Source organism: Stylophora pistillata, chromosome 7, assembly GCF_964205215.1.
Source record: "Stylophora pistillata chromosome 7, jaStyPist1.2, whole genome shotgun sequence".
Taxonomy (NCBI): Eukaryota; Metazoa; Cnidaria; class Anthozoa; order Scleractinia; family Pocilloporidae; genus Stylophora; species Stylophora pistillata.
This window is the reverse complement of record NC_142525.1, coordinates 6,539,474-6,559,054: the sequence shown is the minus strand read 5'-3', so window position 1 is coordinate 6,559,054 and position 19,581 is coordinate 6,539,474. Positions and strand designations below refer to the sequence as shown.

The 19,581-nt window shown below is 38.4% G+C and overlaps 1 protein-coding gene and 1 long non-coding RNA gene across 3 annotated transcripts in view; one reads left to right on the top strand and one right to left on the bottom strand.

The window, feature by feature from the left end:
• Nucleotides 1–19,581, bottom strand: part of LOC148726371 (uncharacterized) — a 447,217-nt gene that overhangs the window by 236,542 nt on the left and 191,094 nt on the right. The window lies entirely within an intron of this gene.
• On the top strand, nucleotides 808–12,286 carry LOC148726385 (uncharacterized). The gene is made up of 6 exons (XM_088727434.1): nucleotides 808–898; nucleotides 1,314–2,035; nucleotides 3,446–4,102; nucleotides 4,901–5,089; nucleotides 5,735–5,758; nucleotides 9,657–12,286. Exons 2-6 carry the CDS (start codon nucleotides 1,327–1,329, stop codon nucleotides 11,825–11,827), a joined length of 3,750 nt encoding a protein of 1,249 aa, XP_088583560.1. The 5' UTR covers nucleotides 808–898; nucleotides 1,314–1,326; the 3' UTR covers nucleotides 11,828–12,286.

Genomic DNA, 19,581 nt, shown 5'->3' with positions numbered 1-19,581 from the left:
GGATAACTCTTGATGAATTTTTTTTTGCGATGTGATAATAAGAGTCAGTTTTGAGGAGTTATTTCCTCCTTTGTTGGTTCTTGACGTTTGGCAAAGCCGGATGAGATTGTGCTACAAAAGGCAATATTTTCTTCTGTGTGCGCGCTATTTTCTTTGTTTTAAAGTATACTTTTCTCCGGCAGAAATAGCTCCAGAGATACGTTTCTCAAAACCCTCCTCTAGGTTTTCTCTACTTTCGAAGGGTATTTCGAAACTCTGTACGTTTTTACTAAACTTAGAGCGAGACAAGTTCGTTCTTCGCAGGCGTGGGGCTTCTCCTTTTACAAATCCCGTATTTACTCCTAGTGGATAAAGCTCGTGTGTTACAACGTCTCTGTCTCTTTGATATGCGTTTGCATGTCATTGGAACTTCCCTGTTAAATAACTCACGTTTAGGATTATGATTTCTGACTTTAAAATTGTTCATCCCGCCATCGGTTGCGAGTGTAACTGTTGCCATTTGTGTCGAGATTCTCAGGCAGATTGAGAACGAACTTGTCACGGAGGAATGACGGGAGTCGCGCTGGCCCGTCAAACGTTTTAACTTTTGAAGGAACGGCAACAGACAGTGAATCCCCATTACAATCCACGTATATTCACGCTATCTCGCTGCCACCAAAGAAGTTAACTCCAAAGCGTCAAGATGCAAATAACTCAATCTTTGTTTTACAACCATGATGCAACGCAATCAAGTGTGCACGGGAGTCATATCTCCCAGTGTCTCCTTCACATTTGCCAACTAGGACTGGTAACTAGTCTGTTTGCTAAGTATAAACATGGCTGTTGTTCGAGTTGGCTGTAGTTGATCTCTACTTTGAGAGACCTATAAAACGTTTCTGGGCAGTTGATTCTTGTCAAGGTAAAGTAATTCATGAATCACTCATTTTCCAGCTTGATTCCTGTAACTACAAGCGAGGAAATTTGTGTTTTTAAACAAAATCGTATAAACCCGTGGCTTAGTGCTTCGGTCGGCAGTTCCTGTATGTTGGAGACGTGTTCGTATAATTTGTTGCTCTGAGTTATAGACTTGATTTCTCTTTATTTTTCAACCTTGACTCACTAGTTATATTCCGTTTTAAAGAATTCAATCGGCCACATTCCAGTGCTGGAAAATTATCGAAAATTTCGCGTTTGTCATCAAATAGTGATACTCTAAGCCTATTTTGCAGAATGACGTTTGGTATTTTACCATTTTCGATTTACAATCATAACAGCTTTGTTACAGTTTGTATTTTTTAATCTCACCTTTAATAACTGGATGCATTTCCTCCTAGGAGGCATGTCTTCATGGCTTCTGTCACTCCAGAAAATCCTTCTACCAAAGAAACCTCAAATTATGCTAAGTTGTGTCGCCTCCTTGTAGATATTGGATCATGTGTAGTAAGGGAGATCTTTGACAGGGTCTGTCCACCAGGAAACCTTTACGATGTTCTGACTAATCCCAGAAATCATGCAAAATTGCAAACCCTGAGAAAGAAGAGAGTCCTGGTTACCTCCCAGTGGCGCAAACTGTATCCTGCTTTCAAATCTTCAGTTTCCTCAAGGGATTTTGACACTTCCCTACTGGTGCTTCTTCTGAGGAATATCTGGGGTCTGACCCTCCCTGCCTCTGGCCAGGATGACCTTCCCCTAGTAACAGACACCACTCCAGCAGCTGATATCACTCGCATCAAGATCCTCAGAGACAGAGTTTATAACAGCCATGTTACCAGTGGTTCAGTTGATGATCCAACTTTCAGTTTCTACTGGAATGATATCCAAGACACCTTTCAGTGTATCAGAGGGGTCTGCCATCAGGATGCTATCAATGAACTTAAAATTGATTCTATGGATGCTGATCTTGAGGAAGACTATCAAGAGCTTTTAAAAGAGTGGTTGAAGGATGAAGAGTGCATCACAGACAAGTCACATGAAGATGAAGTGGTAAAAAAGGCTAGAAAGGAAGATGACCCGGAGGATTCCATCGATATTTCTGAACAAAGTTCAGGGGAGGAAGGTTTGTTTGATTTACTTCTGTTGATTTTAAGTTTTTATGATAATGTCAGATATAGTGGATTGTGAAATAAAAAAAGAATTTCTGTCAAAATTTCTGTTTGAGAAGTCATAGTAACATGTTCATGTAAGTAAAGTTTTATGCTTTTTTTAATGATATGATATGATATTATTTTGTCAAAAATTTCACAGTAAAGATATAAAAATCACTTGAAGATGAAATGGTTAAAAAGGCCAGGAAGGAAGGTGACCTGAAAGGTTGCACTGACATATCTGAACACAAATCAGGAATGGAATGTTTGGGTGATTTTTCCTCTGATTTGAGTTTTAAATGTACTTTTTCATGTTAAAAGTGTTAGATATATGGGGTTGTGAAATGAAAGCACTTTGCTTCAAAATTTCTGTTTGAAACTCAAAGTTACATGGAAGTTAACAATTGGTTCATGCATCAGCATGTGTTCATGGAGAATTGAAGCACATAGGAAGTTTGGAGAGCAGGAAAGATGTGAAAGAGTTGCTCGGGGCACAGCAGAGAGCAACTCTAGCTCTTTAAGTGCTCTCCAAACTCCTCAAGTGCATCAAGTCTTGATGAACACACAGATGACACATGAACAAATTATTTTTATAATATTTTCAAGGCTGTAATTTATGTATAAAGGGCAGAAATTCCCTCTCTTATGCCTCAAGGTGTTGTTTATTTTATTTCGGAAAAGTATTTTGCTATGCTTTAATGATCTCGTCTCAGATTGGTCAATAACTGACAGGTGAATTCATGCGTGGAAGTGAACTTAGAGTTGGGAAATGAGATGAAACTGGCATTGATTGTTTTGTTTTCCCTTTCTCTGAGTTTTTTTCTCAGGGGTTAAAAAATCCATTCCCAGAGAAAAAGTAGGCAGATCTTCATCAGCTTGTTTACTTTTTGCAATGTCTAGTTTAACTTTTTTTAGAAGTTTTTCCCATTTTTTAATGAAAAATGCTGAAGTCACTCATGAGAAAAAATTATTTCACAAGACATTTGTTTGCTGACATGACCAGCATGCACAGTGGAAAATTGAAGCACGCTAATGCAATTGAATTTGATTGCATGAATTTACAAACTATGTTGTGGTAAAGTTTTGTGTTTTTTCTTCTTGATGACATGAATTAATGCTGTTCTGTGGAAACAGTTAATAGCTGATACATAATTTTGTACTGAAGATGAAAAATTTGAAGTCTAATAATCTGAGTGAAAGATGCTGTTACTCAGCAAATGACACAGGCATGCATACTTGGGGAAAAAAAAAGGAGCAGTCAGTTTTTTTTTTCTTTTAAAGCTTGCATTTGTGAAATTGTACTATTTTATCAATTGACTGATCTTCATTTGGATCAGGCTAATAACTTGTAAAAAAGTGAAAACTACATTTTTCCTTTTCAGAGACAATAATAATGTCAGGGGAGAATAGATCAGCACTGAATAGTAATGCCAGTCCACCAAAGCTTAGTGTTACACTTCCACTGATGAGTGATCTTCCAGACACCTCTTCTGCTTGGATCAATGTTGAACTCCCTGTTGATATTCTGTTATTAACACTGGAGGACTGGGAGCTCTTAAGCTGTTTTGCCTTCCTGAAGGAACCCTTTAAGAGTTACCACAACAGTATTGGCTATGTGTACTTTGGCTGCACAGGTGATGGTCAAGGAAAGAAACTGAAAATTGCATTGATGAGGTGCTCCAAAGGTTCAGATGTTCCTGGGGGCTCTTTGTCTGCTGCAAAAGATGCCATCTCTCTACTTAGACCCAAGGCTACTTTTTCTGTTGGTGCATGCAGTGGTTTGAACAACAGAGAGGTCAAGCTAGGAGATGTGGTTGTTTCATCAAAGCTGATAACAGCTGCACACCAAACTCCCCCCAGCAGAGATATTGGTAAGCTGATCAAACATGTGGCTGATGGGTGGAAGGCACCTTTACAAAATGCTGATGAATATAATGCCAAAGTGTACTGTGATGGAGTGTTTCTGAGTATCTCAGAGGCAAACAAGGAGATAATTGGCCGACATCCTGAAGCAATTGCAGTTGAAATGGAAGGTGGAGGTGAGAACCATATTGATGAAAATACCGGTGATTGATATGTAAAGGAAAACACTGCTCTGGAATTGTCCCTGCTGGTCCAAGAAAAATATCATGTAGCATGCTAACTTTGCAGGAATTATATAATGTGTATTTATTATAGTGAATTTATGTTAGGCAAGGGTAGGGTAGGAAGGTATTTTTACAGGTGAAGGTGACTGAGATGTGTTTTGGCTATCCAAATTGGATATGCTCCCTCAGGCTGTGAAGAATTGGTAACAATTTTTCATCTGAAAAAATGTAGAAAGTATCTTGTTAAATAGTTGTAAGCTTTAGGAACACGAATAGTATCACAGTCCCAGCTATCAACCCTTTAACTCCCCAGACTGACCAAGACAGAATTTCTTCTTCCAATATCAATATGATATCAAGCAGACAAGTAATAAGAATAGAACAAATATCAAGAAAGGGATTATAAGTGGATCTAAAACCCAATTCTCCCAACCAACATTATAGGATAATTAGATCTAGGGAGTGAAAGAGTTCACCCTAATTAATAACATTTTGTCTCTTGAGAAATGTAAACTGAAAATTAATTTTACAGTCTTGGTGTACAAGTTTTCTTGAAAACATTGGTTGCACATGTAGGGACTTACACTAACCTCTTTCTGTGATGTGGATGTTTACCAGAAGCTAGAGGGTGAATCTGTGTGAACTTCAATTGAACAATAATTATCACAAAGATGCAAAGAAATAAGCTTAATATATGGTTAAGAGACATGTCAGTGTTAAGAGACATTCATGAATGTTTTTTTTTTCCAGGAGTGTTTGCAGCAGCCCATGATTTTAAGACAGAATGGGTGGTAGTCAAGGGTGTCAAAGACTTTGCAAATGAAAGGCAGTCTTCAGGTGGGGAGTGGAAACAAATTGCCTGTGTGATGGCGGCATCTGTTGTGGCCAACATTTTGAGTGATCCAGTCATATTCCAAGATTGGCCTCACTTTAATGCAGGTATGACTTTCTGTTTCAGTGTTCTTTCTCAACAGGGATACACTGTAGGTCTGATGTAGATCAAAGCTTCCATAGTTTAGCGTTCATTTCCCTTATTCTCATCATCGTAATGAATGACTCAGCAGTATTACTGTACGGAGAAATTACTCTTAGGAATTCAGTGGTTAGGTGTTTGGGAGAAACCTGTGGTCACATTCATTTGAGGGATGGGATGTAATAATGTATAACAGTTCATTCCATGAGCCAGGAGAAAACACAACCAAAATAATTTTACAGGCTTGAAAAGGTTTGACATATGTTCCTGGGCAAAGTTTCAACACATCAAATTGTTGGAACCCTTTTACTCCCAAGATCTCATTAGAAATTCTCCCCACTGTCTACAATACAATGGTTTGTATGTACCTTTGGAGAAATTGGTGTAGGATCAGCTTAAAATCCCCTTATTGATATTTTTCTGTATTCTCATTACTTGTCTGCTTGATATTGTATTGATATTGTAAGGAGAAATCTGGTCTTGGTCACTCATTACAGTTGACATCCTATTACTGATATTTTGAGATGAATGATCCAGATTTTAACTGAGGTCATCTTAAAAAAACTGGTTTCAACTGACAGCAGTTTTTTTTTGTTTATTGACAAATTTAGGTACTAGTAGATTACCCCCTGAAGGTAAGTCAGACTTGTTTTCAATTGATAAGTGAAATAATTTGTGTAGTTGCTTGTAGTGTTGGTGATGTTCTTTGCTCACTCCATACAGTAGTTATCTAATGATTTGTGCACCAAAGAATGCATTAGACTAAAATAATTCTTCCTTCCTGCTGTCGTAGACCTTAATTAGTTTTTAGATTAAGCTTTGCAGTCCTTTACATTAAAACAGTCTCCACTTCGTCACATTTTGCAATTTTGAGAGGTTTACACAAACGAGAAATTTTTCATCACCTACTTTCCTTTGTGATGTTAATTGTGAAGCAACCTTCAGTGGGTAGTTGTGGATTTCCTTCTATAACTCATCAACCTGACATGTGGTAACAGGTATGCAGTGAGGACTGAGCACTATTTATTTCCTTCTTCTATAACTCATCAACCTGACATGTGGTAACAGGTATGCAGTGATGACTGAGCACTATTTATTTCCTTCTTCTATAACTCATCAACCTGACATGTGGTAACAGGTATGCAGTGAGGACTGAGCACTATTTATTTCCTTCTTCTATAACTCATCAACCTGACATGTGGTAACAGGTATGCAGTGATGACTGAGCACTATTTATTTCCTTTTTCTATAACTTATAACCTGACATGTGGTAACGAGTATGCAGTGATGACTGAGCACTATTTATTTCCTTCTTCTATAACTCATCAACCTGACATGTGGTAACAGGTATGCAGTGAGGACTGAGCACTATTTCTTTCCCTGAAGATTGAGAAAAAGATAGTTGGGTTTTAAATTCTGAGCTACAGTAAAAACCCACTTACAAGAAACTAAACTTTAAGAATCTGTTGGACTAAAATTTCCTAGTTAAGTTCCCTTCATATAAGACCCATTCTAGGCTAAAATTTCAGTTTAACTGAGAATTAGCAAATTTTTGTCTTTGCATCCTGATTCACAGCCTGTATCCAAATTTTCATCATTTTACTCTCAAACTTCAATTCCAACATTTTACTTCTTATCCTAATTTGAACTTACAAGTTGAGTTTGGGTACAACTAAAAACTGCTGAAGACCATATTCTGCACCAAATGTTATAATTTGATATTCTAGCATATTTAACGAAAACAATTTTCCAACTTTTTATTATCTCATGGTGAAGTGAATACCTACAGAATGTTCCTAGACTTCTTTATTACCTCTAGGTCACATTATTGGTCTCCCTCAAAGTTCTCCTCTCCTCTAGTTTCTTTCACATGCATATTTCCTCCTCTGCTGTCCATACCTCTGATCTCTGTGTTTACCACTCCTTCATCACCCCTCTAGCAAACAATTTCCACCGCCTACTTCTTCCCTGGCAATTTAGACCTATGATCTGCTTGCTCAGCACCCGAAAGGAAGTGTCTACCATATCTAGAAACTATTAGCCTTTACCATATATATCCCCCCCCCCCTCCGGCAATCCATGGAAATCATATATAGTGTCCCCTTGATCCCCTGTGCTCCTCCTTGGCAATACATGCTTATGATCTATGATCTCCTCATGCAGCACCACATAAATATTGTGCGGTGAATAGTTTTTTCCCAGCATGATGTTCATGCCCACCATATACATACCAAGTGTCCCCTGTAAAGGTCCTTCTTAGCAACCCATACCACGTCGACAATTTTGTCGCCGATCGTAGACTCTCTCATGAAGTAAGGTAAATTTAAAGCTTAAAAAAAATGGTTTTAAAGTATTCGAATTAAAAAATCTTTTCTACTTCAGCGTCCTTCTTAATCTCCGAAGTCGCTGCCAAGTCGGAACGCTGTTTTAATTACAAATTGGTGTTTTAAAGGTTTAACAAATCCAATACCAAAAGTTCCCGGATTGGCAACGAATCGGTAAAAGAAATTTGCAGGACTGAGATATCCTACTCTTGAGGGAATCTCCTCGAGGTCTATTTAGATTAAAGTGAATCCTTCTCACCGCAAACAGTTTTCCTTGCTTTCATTTTAGAAACTCAGAGTTATGAAAATAGGGTTTTTCGAAATTGTCGGATATATCTATTTCTGAAATTAGTCACCGGAGGTCTTAAGTACGATGGAGTTTGAGAAATGCAGATTTTTCCATCTTTCATGGCTATGAGGGACTTAATTGTACCGGTCAAGCGTTCGGAATGGGACGTCACGCAACTCTTAATTGTACCGGTCAAGCGTTCGGAATGGGACGTCACACAACCCTTGTCAAGCTATTCTGAGAACACTCCACTCCCCTCTCAAGGATAATTTTTTCATGAAATCCAGTGTTGTTGTTACAAACATAAAGCGGTGGGGGAGGGAGAGATTTGTCAAGGATTATTACGAATTATAACCTAGCCACTGGTTTTCGTGCGATTTTCCTGAACGTCGCGTGGGGCAAAATCAGTGGACAGTTATCAAGCAATAACTACCGTCTGCTTCAATACTTTTCCTCTGATTCATTCCGTCATAAAGAAAGAAAGCCAGTGGAAATAAAGCTTGCTTGAAATTTTATATTTTCATCCGTATTTTTTTTTTTTTTAACACACAAGAAAAACAAAATCGTTTTATTGAGTCCAGTGATAGTGGTATTAAAAAGCTGGTCGCATATACTCATCCGCCGTTAGATCAACACTGGGAAGCTTTGGCAACGACGAAGGCGACGGCAACGAAAACGGCGTGTCGAAATCTAACTTTTCGTTTTTGTAACTCTTTCGAGGTTTTTCTGATGTGTTTCACTTGGAAAATGCTGGCGAACTATTTAGGGACCTTATCACTACGAACGGCGTTAAAGTAAGGAGAAAGAAAGAAAAATTAACCCGTCATGCGCTCACGTTCTCGAGAAAACCAAACGTTTGGTTATTTCACGTTGTTGTTTTGCCGGGAACGGCAAAGAAATGTACCAAACTGTTAAACGCACGTGCAGGGCGATTGTTTTTGCTCATTAAGCCTATTGTTTTCTGCCGTTCTCGTTGCCGTCGCCGTCGTCGTTGCTAAAGCTCCACCCTAGCTTTTCAAAGAGCAGTTTTCGCACGATATCAAAAATTATCTTAGGGGTTACAAAAGAAACCCTTTTCTGGTTTGCTGGCTGGTAATGTTCTTGGCTCAGAGACTGTCCTCATGATGTTACATTTTCTCTCGAAGCTTCGCTTGTAGGCCTTCTAACTTGGAGGCCAAAATAATAAATGCTGATTGGCTGAGACAGAAAGCATTTTTTATTAATTTTGGTATTTGCCTGGGCGAATACCAAAAATTTAGGAAATATTAAAATAGCCTAACTGCCAAAAAAATGTTATAACTTCATTTATGGCAATATTTTTTAACAGGGTTGCTTTCATTTCTTTGACGTTGTTGAACAAAAGTAAAACTGGAGTGAAAACTGAAATGGCTTTCTACAAACGTACGTAACAGCGTGCAGTATTGACCTTATTAGATTTCTGAAAACACGCTTGAAATTAATCCTTAATTTTACTCGGCTCTATGCGATTACCCATGCAAATAGTCACTTTTCAGACAGTCTCTCGGAAGTGGACATTATCAGCTGATATACCAGGCGCCCGAAAGGGTTTGTTTACCTAACTTACTTGATTTTCAAGGGAGGAGTGACGCTTTAACGAAACAAACTTTTCTATCCTTTGAATAGGGATCGATTTGTTATCTGACAGACACAATAGACACTTTTCAAGCTCTGTGCCAGTTAATCTCCCTGTGCTGAATTCGATAGAAATTATTTAAACTGCATTTCCTCGCGTTCGCATTATTAGTAAGACATTTTCCTTTCCCTTTTTCTTTAGCCGTAAGTCCCTAAACAACAGCTTTAAGAGTTCAACCCTGTAGAGTACGAATTAAAGTACTTACACTGTTCTCCTCGCGTTCTTGTTATTTACTACTGAAGTATTTTCCCTTTCTTATCTTTCAGCCATAAGTGCTTACACTACACCTTTAAAGACTTCCATTTTAAGCGAAACGGATTTCCAACCCAAACTGTTGGCCTCTCACACCATTTCCAACTTGAAAACGGATGAAATATTCACTAACCTTCTCATACAACATGGTAGAAAACGCCTCACCAGGAATGACGAGACATATTCAAGGAGTAAAGACCTTGAGTATTTCGGAAAAGTCAGCGGTACTGCAGTTAAGCACTGCGATGAAATATTTCTTGACACGAGTAGTGATCAGGAGAATCCTAATTCTATTCTTGTCGTTGGGAAAGCAGGCATTGGGAAATCTCTGTTTTGCCAAATGCTGATTCGCGATTGGGCCAAAAACGAATTATTCCAAGCAAGAGAAACCGTTAAAATCCCAAATTTTAAATTTGCGTATTTGCTTACTTTCCGTCAGTTGAATTTGCTTGGTGAAGAGCGTGTGACTTTAAGAGAAATCTTAAACTATTCTTCGATTTTAGAAGACAACACTAACATTGATGACGTTACATTTGAGTATATTGTAAGTCATCCCAGAGAAGTTTTGATTATCCTTGACGGCTATGATGAGTATACCAGGCAAGATTATATCACTGGAAACTCGGGAAAAGGACATTGGAATAACGCTAGAAGTAAAATGCCGGTGGCCGCATTATGTTCAAAACTCATCAAGGGTAAGATGCTGAAAGGTTCTGTAGTCGTTGTAACCTCGCGGCCTGATGAATCGGATAAGCTGGGAGGAATCCGTTTTAAACGGTACGTAGAAATTGTGGGATTTTCTCCACAACAGGTTAAAGAATACATTGAGAAGTACTTCAATGAAAACGAAAATATGAAGAGCGCTGTGCTTGAACATGTCATGAAGAATGAGAACCTAGTCAGTTTTGCTCGTATTCCTATGCTCTGTTATCTGTTGTGCTTCGAGATGGAGTATACTCTAAACGAAACAAGAAATCCTCGTGACCTTCCTGTCTCAACAACCGACATTTACACAAAACTTATTGATATTTTTGAACTTAAGCACTGCTCTCAGTCAGAATACAGACACAAAGAAATTCCTAACAAATTCAAGCCTCCTCCGGTCATCAAAACCACATTAGAGAAATTATCAGAACTAGCGGCAAAACTTCTGCTTGAAAGGAAGGCAACTTTTGATGAAAGCGAGATGGAAGGCGGTTTTGAGTTGGAAGAAGTCAAAAAACTGAAAGGTAGCGGTCTTCTTTACTGTGATCAGCCTTACAGGACTGGTTCGATCCACTTCAGCTTCACACATCTCACTGTCCAAGAATTCTTAGCCGCCTATTGGTTTGCAAAGGAAAATTGTATTCCAGACGAGAAATGCTCTGAAATGGTTTTCCAATTCATGGCTGGCATTTTGTCAAATGAGGGAAAAGAGGAACTGATGGAAAAGTTGTTGATCAGTAGTCAAGTTTATGGATTTCTCAGAGTAAAGTGTCTGAGTGAGTATCAAGACAAAGAATTCGCTAAAACGTTTATCAGGAATCATCCGCAAGCGATCAGTAGTTCAGACGGCGTCATGTATTTTGAAGGTTTATCACATGTAGACAGCATTGCATTATCATTTGTATTGGACATTATCAGTGAACTAAACAAAGAGAAAGCTGGAGAGGCACAACACAAATGTTCTGATAAGTTCGTCCCAGTTAAGGAGTTGATACTTTGCGGTTCCCACCTAACAATGTCTGTAATAGAACGAGTCTGTAATTCACTGATCAATGAACACTCTCCTGTGTCTACATTGTTTATAGGAGGATCAGTCGTAAGTAATAATAAGATCACTGATACCGGTGTTGCCAGTCTATGTGAAGCTTTACAGCATCCAAGTTGTAAGCTAACCACACTAAATCTGTTGAGTAATAAGATCACTGATACCGGTGTTGCCAGTCTATGTGAAGCTTTACAGCATCCAAGCTGTAAGGTAACCTCTCTAGTTCTGGGGGGTAATAAGATCACCGATACCGGTGTTGCCAGTCTATGTGAAGCTTTACAGAATCCAAACTGTAAGCTAACCACACTAAATCTGAGTGGTAATAAGATCACCGATACCGGTGTTGCCAGTCTATGTGAAGCGTTACAGAATCCAAGCTTGTACGCTAACCAGACCGGATATTATCCATTATATTATTATTCATTTAAATTTTAGTATTAATGAGTTAAAAAAAAATCTGTTCAAGGCATAGTGGACAAATACAGACCAGGTTTATTACTTACAATTTAGGAATATAGCTATTTAAAGCACTTTCTGTAAAAGTGCGAAGCAGCGTCAAACTAATCTACATCATTAGCTTACAAGAGATCTCGCCAATTTATTTTAATGATCTTAATTTTAAGCTAAATCTTAAAAAAGGAACAGTTACGAAATGGTTGGAAACAAAATGTTTTGAATCATTAGTGATCATAGTAGAACTTTATGGTAAAAGGCTGTCGTGAAAGCAGCTTGAAGCCTGAAAACGTTAATAGTTTTTGTGGACTTGATAGTTTATTATTATAGGTACTCAAAATAATTTTTGTAGATCTTTTTTCCTGGGTCAACGAGAGTTACAAAGTACTTGAACTGTTATAGCTCAATGTGAGTAAAATAAAACGATTGTTGTAAATAGAATCGCATTGTATAAAGAATTTGTTGATAGGTTGCTCGCTGGGAATATATTGCTTCCTATACCTTTGGTTTGTGGGTTTAATTGCCTGAACCTTTTTACTCTCGATCTGATTGTAAATTCTCCCCTCTAGTTGATACACATTTCCTAGTTAATTAGTTACGAGAATCTGGTGTTAGATTTGTGATGCTAAGTGTTAAGTTCTCATTACCTGTTTGCTAGATAATATATGAATATCATAGGGAGAAGTTAGATGTTAATCACTTCTGACATTTTCTGAAAAAAGCCTTGTTTTCTTGCACTTACTCGATTTCGAACCCATTCTTGAGCCATTCTTGAGCCAAGCAAATTATTGCAAAGATAGGTTGCGGGATTAAATTTTTTATTGCGTGAACCAAGCCAATTTATCGTACAGGTTTATGCCTTCAGTAGTTTTTCGTTTTTACATGCACCGTTATATGACGAAGAACCGAAGGAGAGTGCAGATCACGGTTAAGTTGTTGAAGTGAGCGCTAACAGGGAAGTTTTAATTATTTAATACAAAAATCGCTCTCTAGGCCATGGTGACACAGACTTCAGATTCCACGTTGCCCTGTATATGCTACGTAATAGATTGCAGATTACGTCAAAATGTGGAAAGGAAAAAAAGTTAGCACACGAGGCTCAGTCGAGCGTGTCACTAGCGGATGTGAGAACCGCGTTCCAAAGGCCTTTGCCCTTAGTTTTCACCTCAAGCTCCACCCTTCCACCTAATTAAGTTAGTGACGAGCCTTTGTTCGGCTTAGATAGCAATCAAGTATGCGGCATGGTCCTGGTCGATTATCGAAAGGCTTCGACATGGTGGACCATAAGCTATTGTTGCGCAAGTTGGAGCTGTACGGTATAGTCACCCGGGAGCTTGCCTGGTGTCACTCTTATTTGTCGGATCGGAAGCAAATTGTCCGTGTAAATGAGAGTGAGTCAAGCGAAGCTCTGATGTTGCATGGAGTCCCTCAGTGCAGTATTTTAGATCCTTTATTTTTCATTTTGTTTATTAACGATTTGCCCTTGTATACAAGTGCTCAGTTGGACCTTTACGCAGACGATATGGCTGTCAACGCTTTTGCGGATGTGAAAAACTCAGCCAACTTAGGTTCCTCACTAAATAAGTCTGTCTCTGAAATTCAATTTTGTGCTTCAGCAAATAAGCTCCCCTTAAATGAAGACAAGACTAAAGTACTCACGATCACTGGGAAAAGATGTGTGGCTGACATAAATGGAGGTGAAATAGTTGTTACTGTAAACGGAAAACAGCTCAATAATGTGGATTGTGCTACCTTATTAGGAGTAGAAATTGACCGCAAATTGTCATTTAATGAACATATTGAGAAAGTATGTAAAAAGATGGCATCTAGAATCGCAATACTGCGTAACATTCGAGCCTGTTTACCTCTTAAACAGCGACTTCAGTTTTATAATAGCATTATTCGCCCTGTTATGTCTTACGCCAACGTGGTTTGGGCAAATTGCGACAGAGAGTCGGTTTATTGGGTTTTAAGATTGCCAAAACGTGCGGCACGAGTTATTTCTTATGCCGATCGCACGATACCATCAGTTGCTTTGTTTAACAAGCTAGGTTGGATTCCGTTTTATGAGCAACATAAGATAGATAAATGCATAATAATGTATAAGCGAATTAATGGGCGTTTGCCGAATTATCTTAACGAACACCTAATTTTGAATAATAAGCGGCACTCCCACAACACTAGATATTCAAGCATTAATGCTGTTTGTCCTAAATACAAAAGAGAATCAGAGAGAGGACGCTCTTTCGCTGTTTCGGCTACAAGACTGTGGAATAGTATACCTATTGAAATTAGAAAACTAGATTCTATAACATGTTTTAAAAAGAACATGTTTGCCAAGATTTTTAAGGAACAACAATGTTTGCATCATTTTACTATTTAATAATATCTTCTTAATTGAATCTTGTCTTATTTGAAATGCTTATTTTAAATGTTTACATATTTTAGCTTACATATTTATCTGATTATATAGTTGTGTAATCTGTGAGGGCCACAAGGTTATTAGCCTCTGGCTATTAAGTGCTACCCTCTTTAAATAAAGGCTATCATTCATTCATTCATTCATTCATTCATTCATTCACCCCCAACTAAGGGAAAGGCCCTGGGAACGAGGTTGACTGATGTGACTGTAAATAATGGCGTAAGAGTGGCCTAATGAAATTATTCTCACTTTGAATTCATTCCCGATTGATCCTGTCCATGTTTTCTTTTCTTATCGGCACGCTCTTTTCCTTTCTTGTTTTCCATGGGACATTAAACCCACAGGTCAGTCTTTTAGGAAAAGCCGTCAGTGATTAGGAAAAAAGAGAAACTCTTCAAAACTGAGTGAAACAAGAAAGAGGGGCAAAATGTGAGGGCGAGCAATGACTGTTGTCAGTATTTATGTGAGAGGCTTAACATAAGACAGAACACGTTTATATTATTTTCTTTTCTAGCGGCGTGTGGTGGGGGAGAGGGGGTATTTCTGTCAGGTAACGCTTGCCTGTTCAAGCGTCTGTGCAACTGAAACACGGATCAACTTCAAACTACCTGTCCACCTCATTTACACGTGTCGGGAGGCTTTGAAGAACGAGGCATAACACAATAGACGCTATTCTTATTTAATGACATGAAAATGAGTGGTCGGCTATTCTGCAGTTTAGCCGAAAATACAAAGAAAAGTAAAAGAACGGTTTGTTTCAGTGATGGGTTCTCTGCAGTCGTTTAGGAGATTCACCATCTACTGGATTTTGCAGGAGTATTTCCGTTCATTTCCAAAGAGAATACGTCAGAGAAATAACCTTAACCGTCAACTGTGGTAAAAGAGTTTAAAATGAAATCGTATAAACAAGATGAGCAACGTATCCAGCAAAATCAGCCTCTAATTAAATCATGCGGTCACCTGTATTATGGTGTAACTGCAATCACAAATTCGTCAGCGGAGAGAGCAAAGAGAGATTATGAAAAAGCTTAAAGTGATACGCTTGAGACAGTGCTTCCTTTATTTTTCAATCTTAATTTTTCGTTCCCGCGCCCGAAATGTCATGTTTAGAAACTCTTAACAGTGGCCAATTTGCATTATTAAATCAGTTGATAAAAGCAAATTTCTTTAAAATTGCCCTCTCTATTCATTGTCATGGTTGAATTGTCCACAAACAACTTGATCACTGTACCTTAAATCCATGTTATCCTCCAGGTCTGACATGTGCGCACGTGAATCTCTGCCATGCGTGAAAACCCTTAATATTTGCCTTTAATCACGTCACGTGAAAGAGGATTGGGTAGAATGCATTTCTTTTATCATAAATTGTTTTCAGTCTTTTTCTTGCTGATCATTTTTTGAAATTTTGATAACTCACAGTTACAGACTAATTTGACACGAAGATCTACTGTCACCAACATTGTCACCGCGGCGCACGCTAAAGCATTTGAATTTGTTTTGTTTTGTTTTGTTTTGTTTTGTTTTTTTTTTATCACAGCCACGTCTTTCCAATGCACCGTGCTGGGATCTCCACTTATCTCCGAGGTAAAATTATTGGACAGTACAAGTTTCACGACAAACGCTCACAAGAATTTATGCATCATACCACTCTAAGCGTATGATGTGCGATCCTCGCAGTAGATAGCGCTATTTATGCAACAGCGAAAATCAGACCTGAAGAAAATCTGTACGGGACTCGAACCACTGACCTCTGCGATACTAGTGCAGCGCTCTACCAATTGAGCTAACAAGCCAACTGGGAGCAGGCCGTTAAGTTGATTCGTAATAAACCCGTGAAAGTGATAAATGAGATGCAATGAACATATGAAGTTCATATATTTTAAACTGCGGTATTAGATGCGTATGATGTGCGATCCTCGCAGTAGATAGCGCTATTTATGCAATAGCGAAAATCAGACCTGAAAAAAAATTTTTTTTAGGTGTGATCTTCGCTATTGCATAAATAGCGCTATCTACTGCGAGGATCGCACATCATACGCATCTAATACCGCAGTTTAAAATATATGAACTTCATATATTCATTGCATCTCATATACCACTCTAAGATTTACAGAGCCAGTCTTGTTTGAAATCGATTTATATGATTATTATTCAAGTGTCACGCACACTGATAGAGTCAGAGATTTGGTCCGCGTGAGTTCCTCGCATGATAGCCTGTCACTTAAAATAAGCTGGAGACGCAATGCTTTGTTTCTTTCTCTCGATCACTACGCGGAAACTAAGCGGGTTTCTGGGAGTATTACTGACTTCTTCATCAAGCCTTCGGTTTCATCTCTGAGGAAAGGAGCAACTTGCAGTAGGGCTTTCGTCTAACTATCAGCAAGACTAATTAATCACTGTGTCAGTCAAAATGTGAATCGTCGAGTTAAGATTTGTTTTATCAGAACATAAGCTTTCTAAAGTTGTAGAATTCAGTGGTTTACGAGTTCCGCATCAGTACGGAACGACTAAATTTGAGAAAGGTATGTGCTATTTTGACGCTTCTTTACCTTCGCTTTTTGGGCGGAACTGTTTTCGTTTCTCTTCTCTATTGCGAAATGTAGCGATAATCGCTCACTGGAGCCAAACAACATGTTATAAACAATTAATTTAAGCGTTGATGTACAGAGAACCAAACACCGCGAATGTCAATAATTGTGTAACTGTAGAGCGTTCCTTGAGAAAACAATGTTTCGAATCGCCAAAAGGAGCACCGAGGCGGTTATTAACGCAGTTGAATAGACAACGCTGTGACTAATACTTTTGAGATGACGCAAAGAAGAGAAATTGGACGATAATTTCATCTCAATTCATCTCAATTCCTTTTTTATGGACTGGAACAACTAAAGAGTTTTTCCATTCAACAGGGAGTTCACCAGTTACGAGAGATAAATTAAAAAGATGACAATTAGACGGGGCTAGTTCCAAAGCACATTCTTTAAGTTTGTTGGTTTAATTACCTCAACCTTTTTACTCTCAAGATCTGATTGTAAATTCTCTCCTCTAGGTGTTACGCATTTCCTTGTTAATTAGTTACGAGAATTTGATGTTAGATGCGCACTACCAGGTGTTAACTTCTTATTACCAGTTTGCTGGATAATGTATGAATATAATGGGGAGAAGCTACGTGTTAATCACTTCTGGCAATATCAAGTAGGCGATTGGGATTAAATTGAGGTAAGGCCATTACGAGCTGAGAAGAGCGTCTAACGTCAAAGCTCCTGACATGTATTTAAAATGGAAATTTTGTACTTGATCGATTCCGAACTTACTGTGGAGGATAGATTACGAATATATCTTTTCAGTGGGTGAACTCAGCCAATTTAGTACACAAGACAAGATCTTAGGCTTCTAAAAGTTTGTTTCTGTTTTGTATACACCGTTGTTTGACGGGGTGTTTCTGGAGAGTTGTTGTTTTGTGAGTAGTGAGTTGTTTTAAGAAAATCAGACGCCCAGCATTGTATTTAAACTACACATCCCCATATTCCTGACAATAAATGAAAGCCACTGTTTCCCGCTGTTTTTTTTTTTTTTTTTTTTTTTTTTTTTTTTTTACGCGCCTGGCTTTTTGTTCGTTTCCAGTGACTTAGCACCTGACACATGCAAATACAAATTTAACCCATAGTTTATTTCTCCAACGGACACGTTGAGACCACCTCACCCCTTCCTTCCACCCTGCTCATGTATTGTTCCTCTTGTGTCTTAACCCTTTAACTCCCAACATCTGATCGTTAATTCTCCACTCCAGCTGATACACATTTCCCTGTCAGTTAGTTAGAATTTGGTGTTACCAGGGATGCTGCTTTCAGAGATGTCCACATTACCCATTGAAAATACTCGTACATGTGCTGATTAAAACGCTCATAACTTTTGAAAAGTCGAAAACGAACAGGGGTTTTGCATATGTTTACCTATAAAGGTCTAAACTTAACAGCTGTGTCGAATAGAATTGTCAATCAGGTCCCAAATCCCAAAACTTAACGTCTAAATCAAGGTTCTTTACGGCCATCGACCGATGGCGATTTATAGGGATCAAAATATGCTAAAATTCGCCTATTCAAATCTATTGAGACGGAAATTCTAACTTTCTTGGCAAACTAGACAGGTTTTTTAGCAATCTGATTCAAATTTTGTGGCTTAACTACGTGAATCAAATGTCTTACAATGTTACAAAGGATGCCTGTTATTCAATTTTTGAGACGTTGCGACGGCCCCTACGGATTGGGAAATGATTAGTGCCCTTAATGCAGTCAGAAGTTTATTTCGAATCAAAACATATCTAGTTTTAATTAGCTCTGTCCTAAGTTAAGTCTTTCAGGGGACAGCTAGAGTTTCAGTCAAAACTATTTTTGGCGCGAAATTGACCGGATGGAAATAAGAGAGACAGTCCCTTAAATGGTTAACCATCTTGCAAAAGCGAATGGATTATTTTACCTGAAACAGTCAGCTTCATGGCCAAACAGTCGATGACAACAATAGGAAGTAAAATTAATCAGTCAGGGAGATCTTTAGTTTGCAAAATCCCAAAACCGGCAATATGTAGGAGAGCTTCGAATTGCTAACGAAGAGAAACAATGTGTTGTGACCTCTCTGCGCCTTCTAACAAAGGAATTATGAAAGGAGATATCGGGGGACTATAGATGAATTAATGCCGATTTAATGCCAATGACAACGGGGAAGGGGGGGTGTGGGGGAAAGAGGAACTTATGAATATTACAGAGCTGAGAAAAACACAGAGTGAGTCTCAGTAGCCTGATGGTTAGTACACTAGACCCCGGGTATAGAGGTCTGGGTTCTAAACCTAGCCGTGTCAATACGTTTGTATTTTTGTGCAAGACATGACACTTTACTCTCACACTTGTTGTTTCTTGTGTATTATTTTCACATGTTAATTTGTTAGTTAACGTGTTTGTACGTTTCATTAGTTGTCACCCGGGCGGCGATGTGTACTTGCGGTTCATGTTTATATCGTTGCGTAATGTTACGTAAATTATGTCGAGTTATTTCATGGGGTTTGTGTAGAAATGTAGTCCTGTGGATCAATGTTTATGTCTACTCTATAAGAAGCAGTGTCCTTTTTTTTTTTTAAATACCTGTAAAGTTATCCACTGTAAGGTAAATATTTTTCTTTATAGTAAGTTATTTGTAAGTTTTCGTTCGAGTACATTTTCCATGGGGCACAGACAAATTTAATTCTGGAACAATCAAAATCTTCTCATCTCCCCAATTACTCTACCCCACCCCACCCCTCAGGGAATAAAAATGACCGGTCCCT

Excerpts from the sequence above, each read along its gene's own strand:
- LOC148726385 (XM_088727434.1), top strand. The coding sequence starts at position 1,327 with ATGGCTTCTGTCACTCCAGAAAATCCTTCTACCAAAGAAACCTCAAAT. Across the intron at positions 4,103-4,900 it reads AGTTGAAATGGAAGGTGGAG|GAGTGTTTGCAGCAGCCCAT; the intron begins GTGAGAACCATA and ends TTTTTTTTCCAG. Across the intron at positions 5,759-9,656 it reads TAGTAGATTACCCCCTGAAG|CCATAAGTGCTTACACTACA; the intron begins GTAAGTCAGACT and ends CTTATCTTTCAG.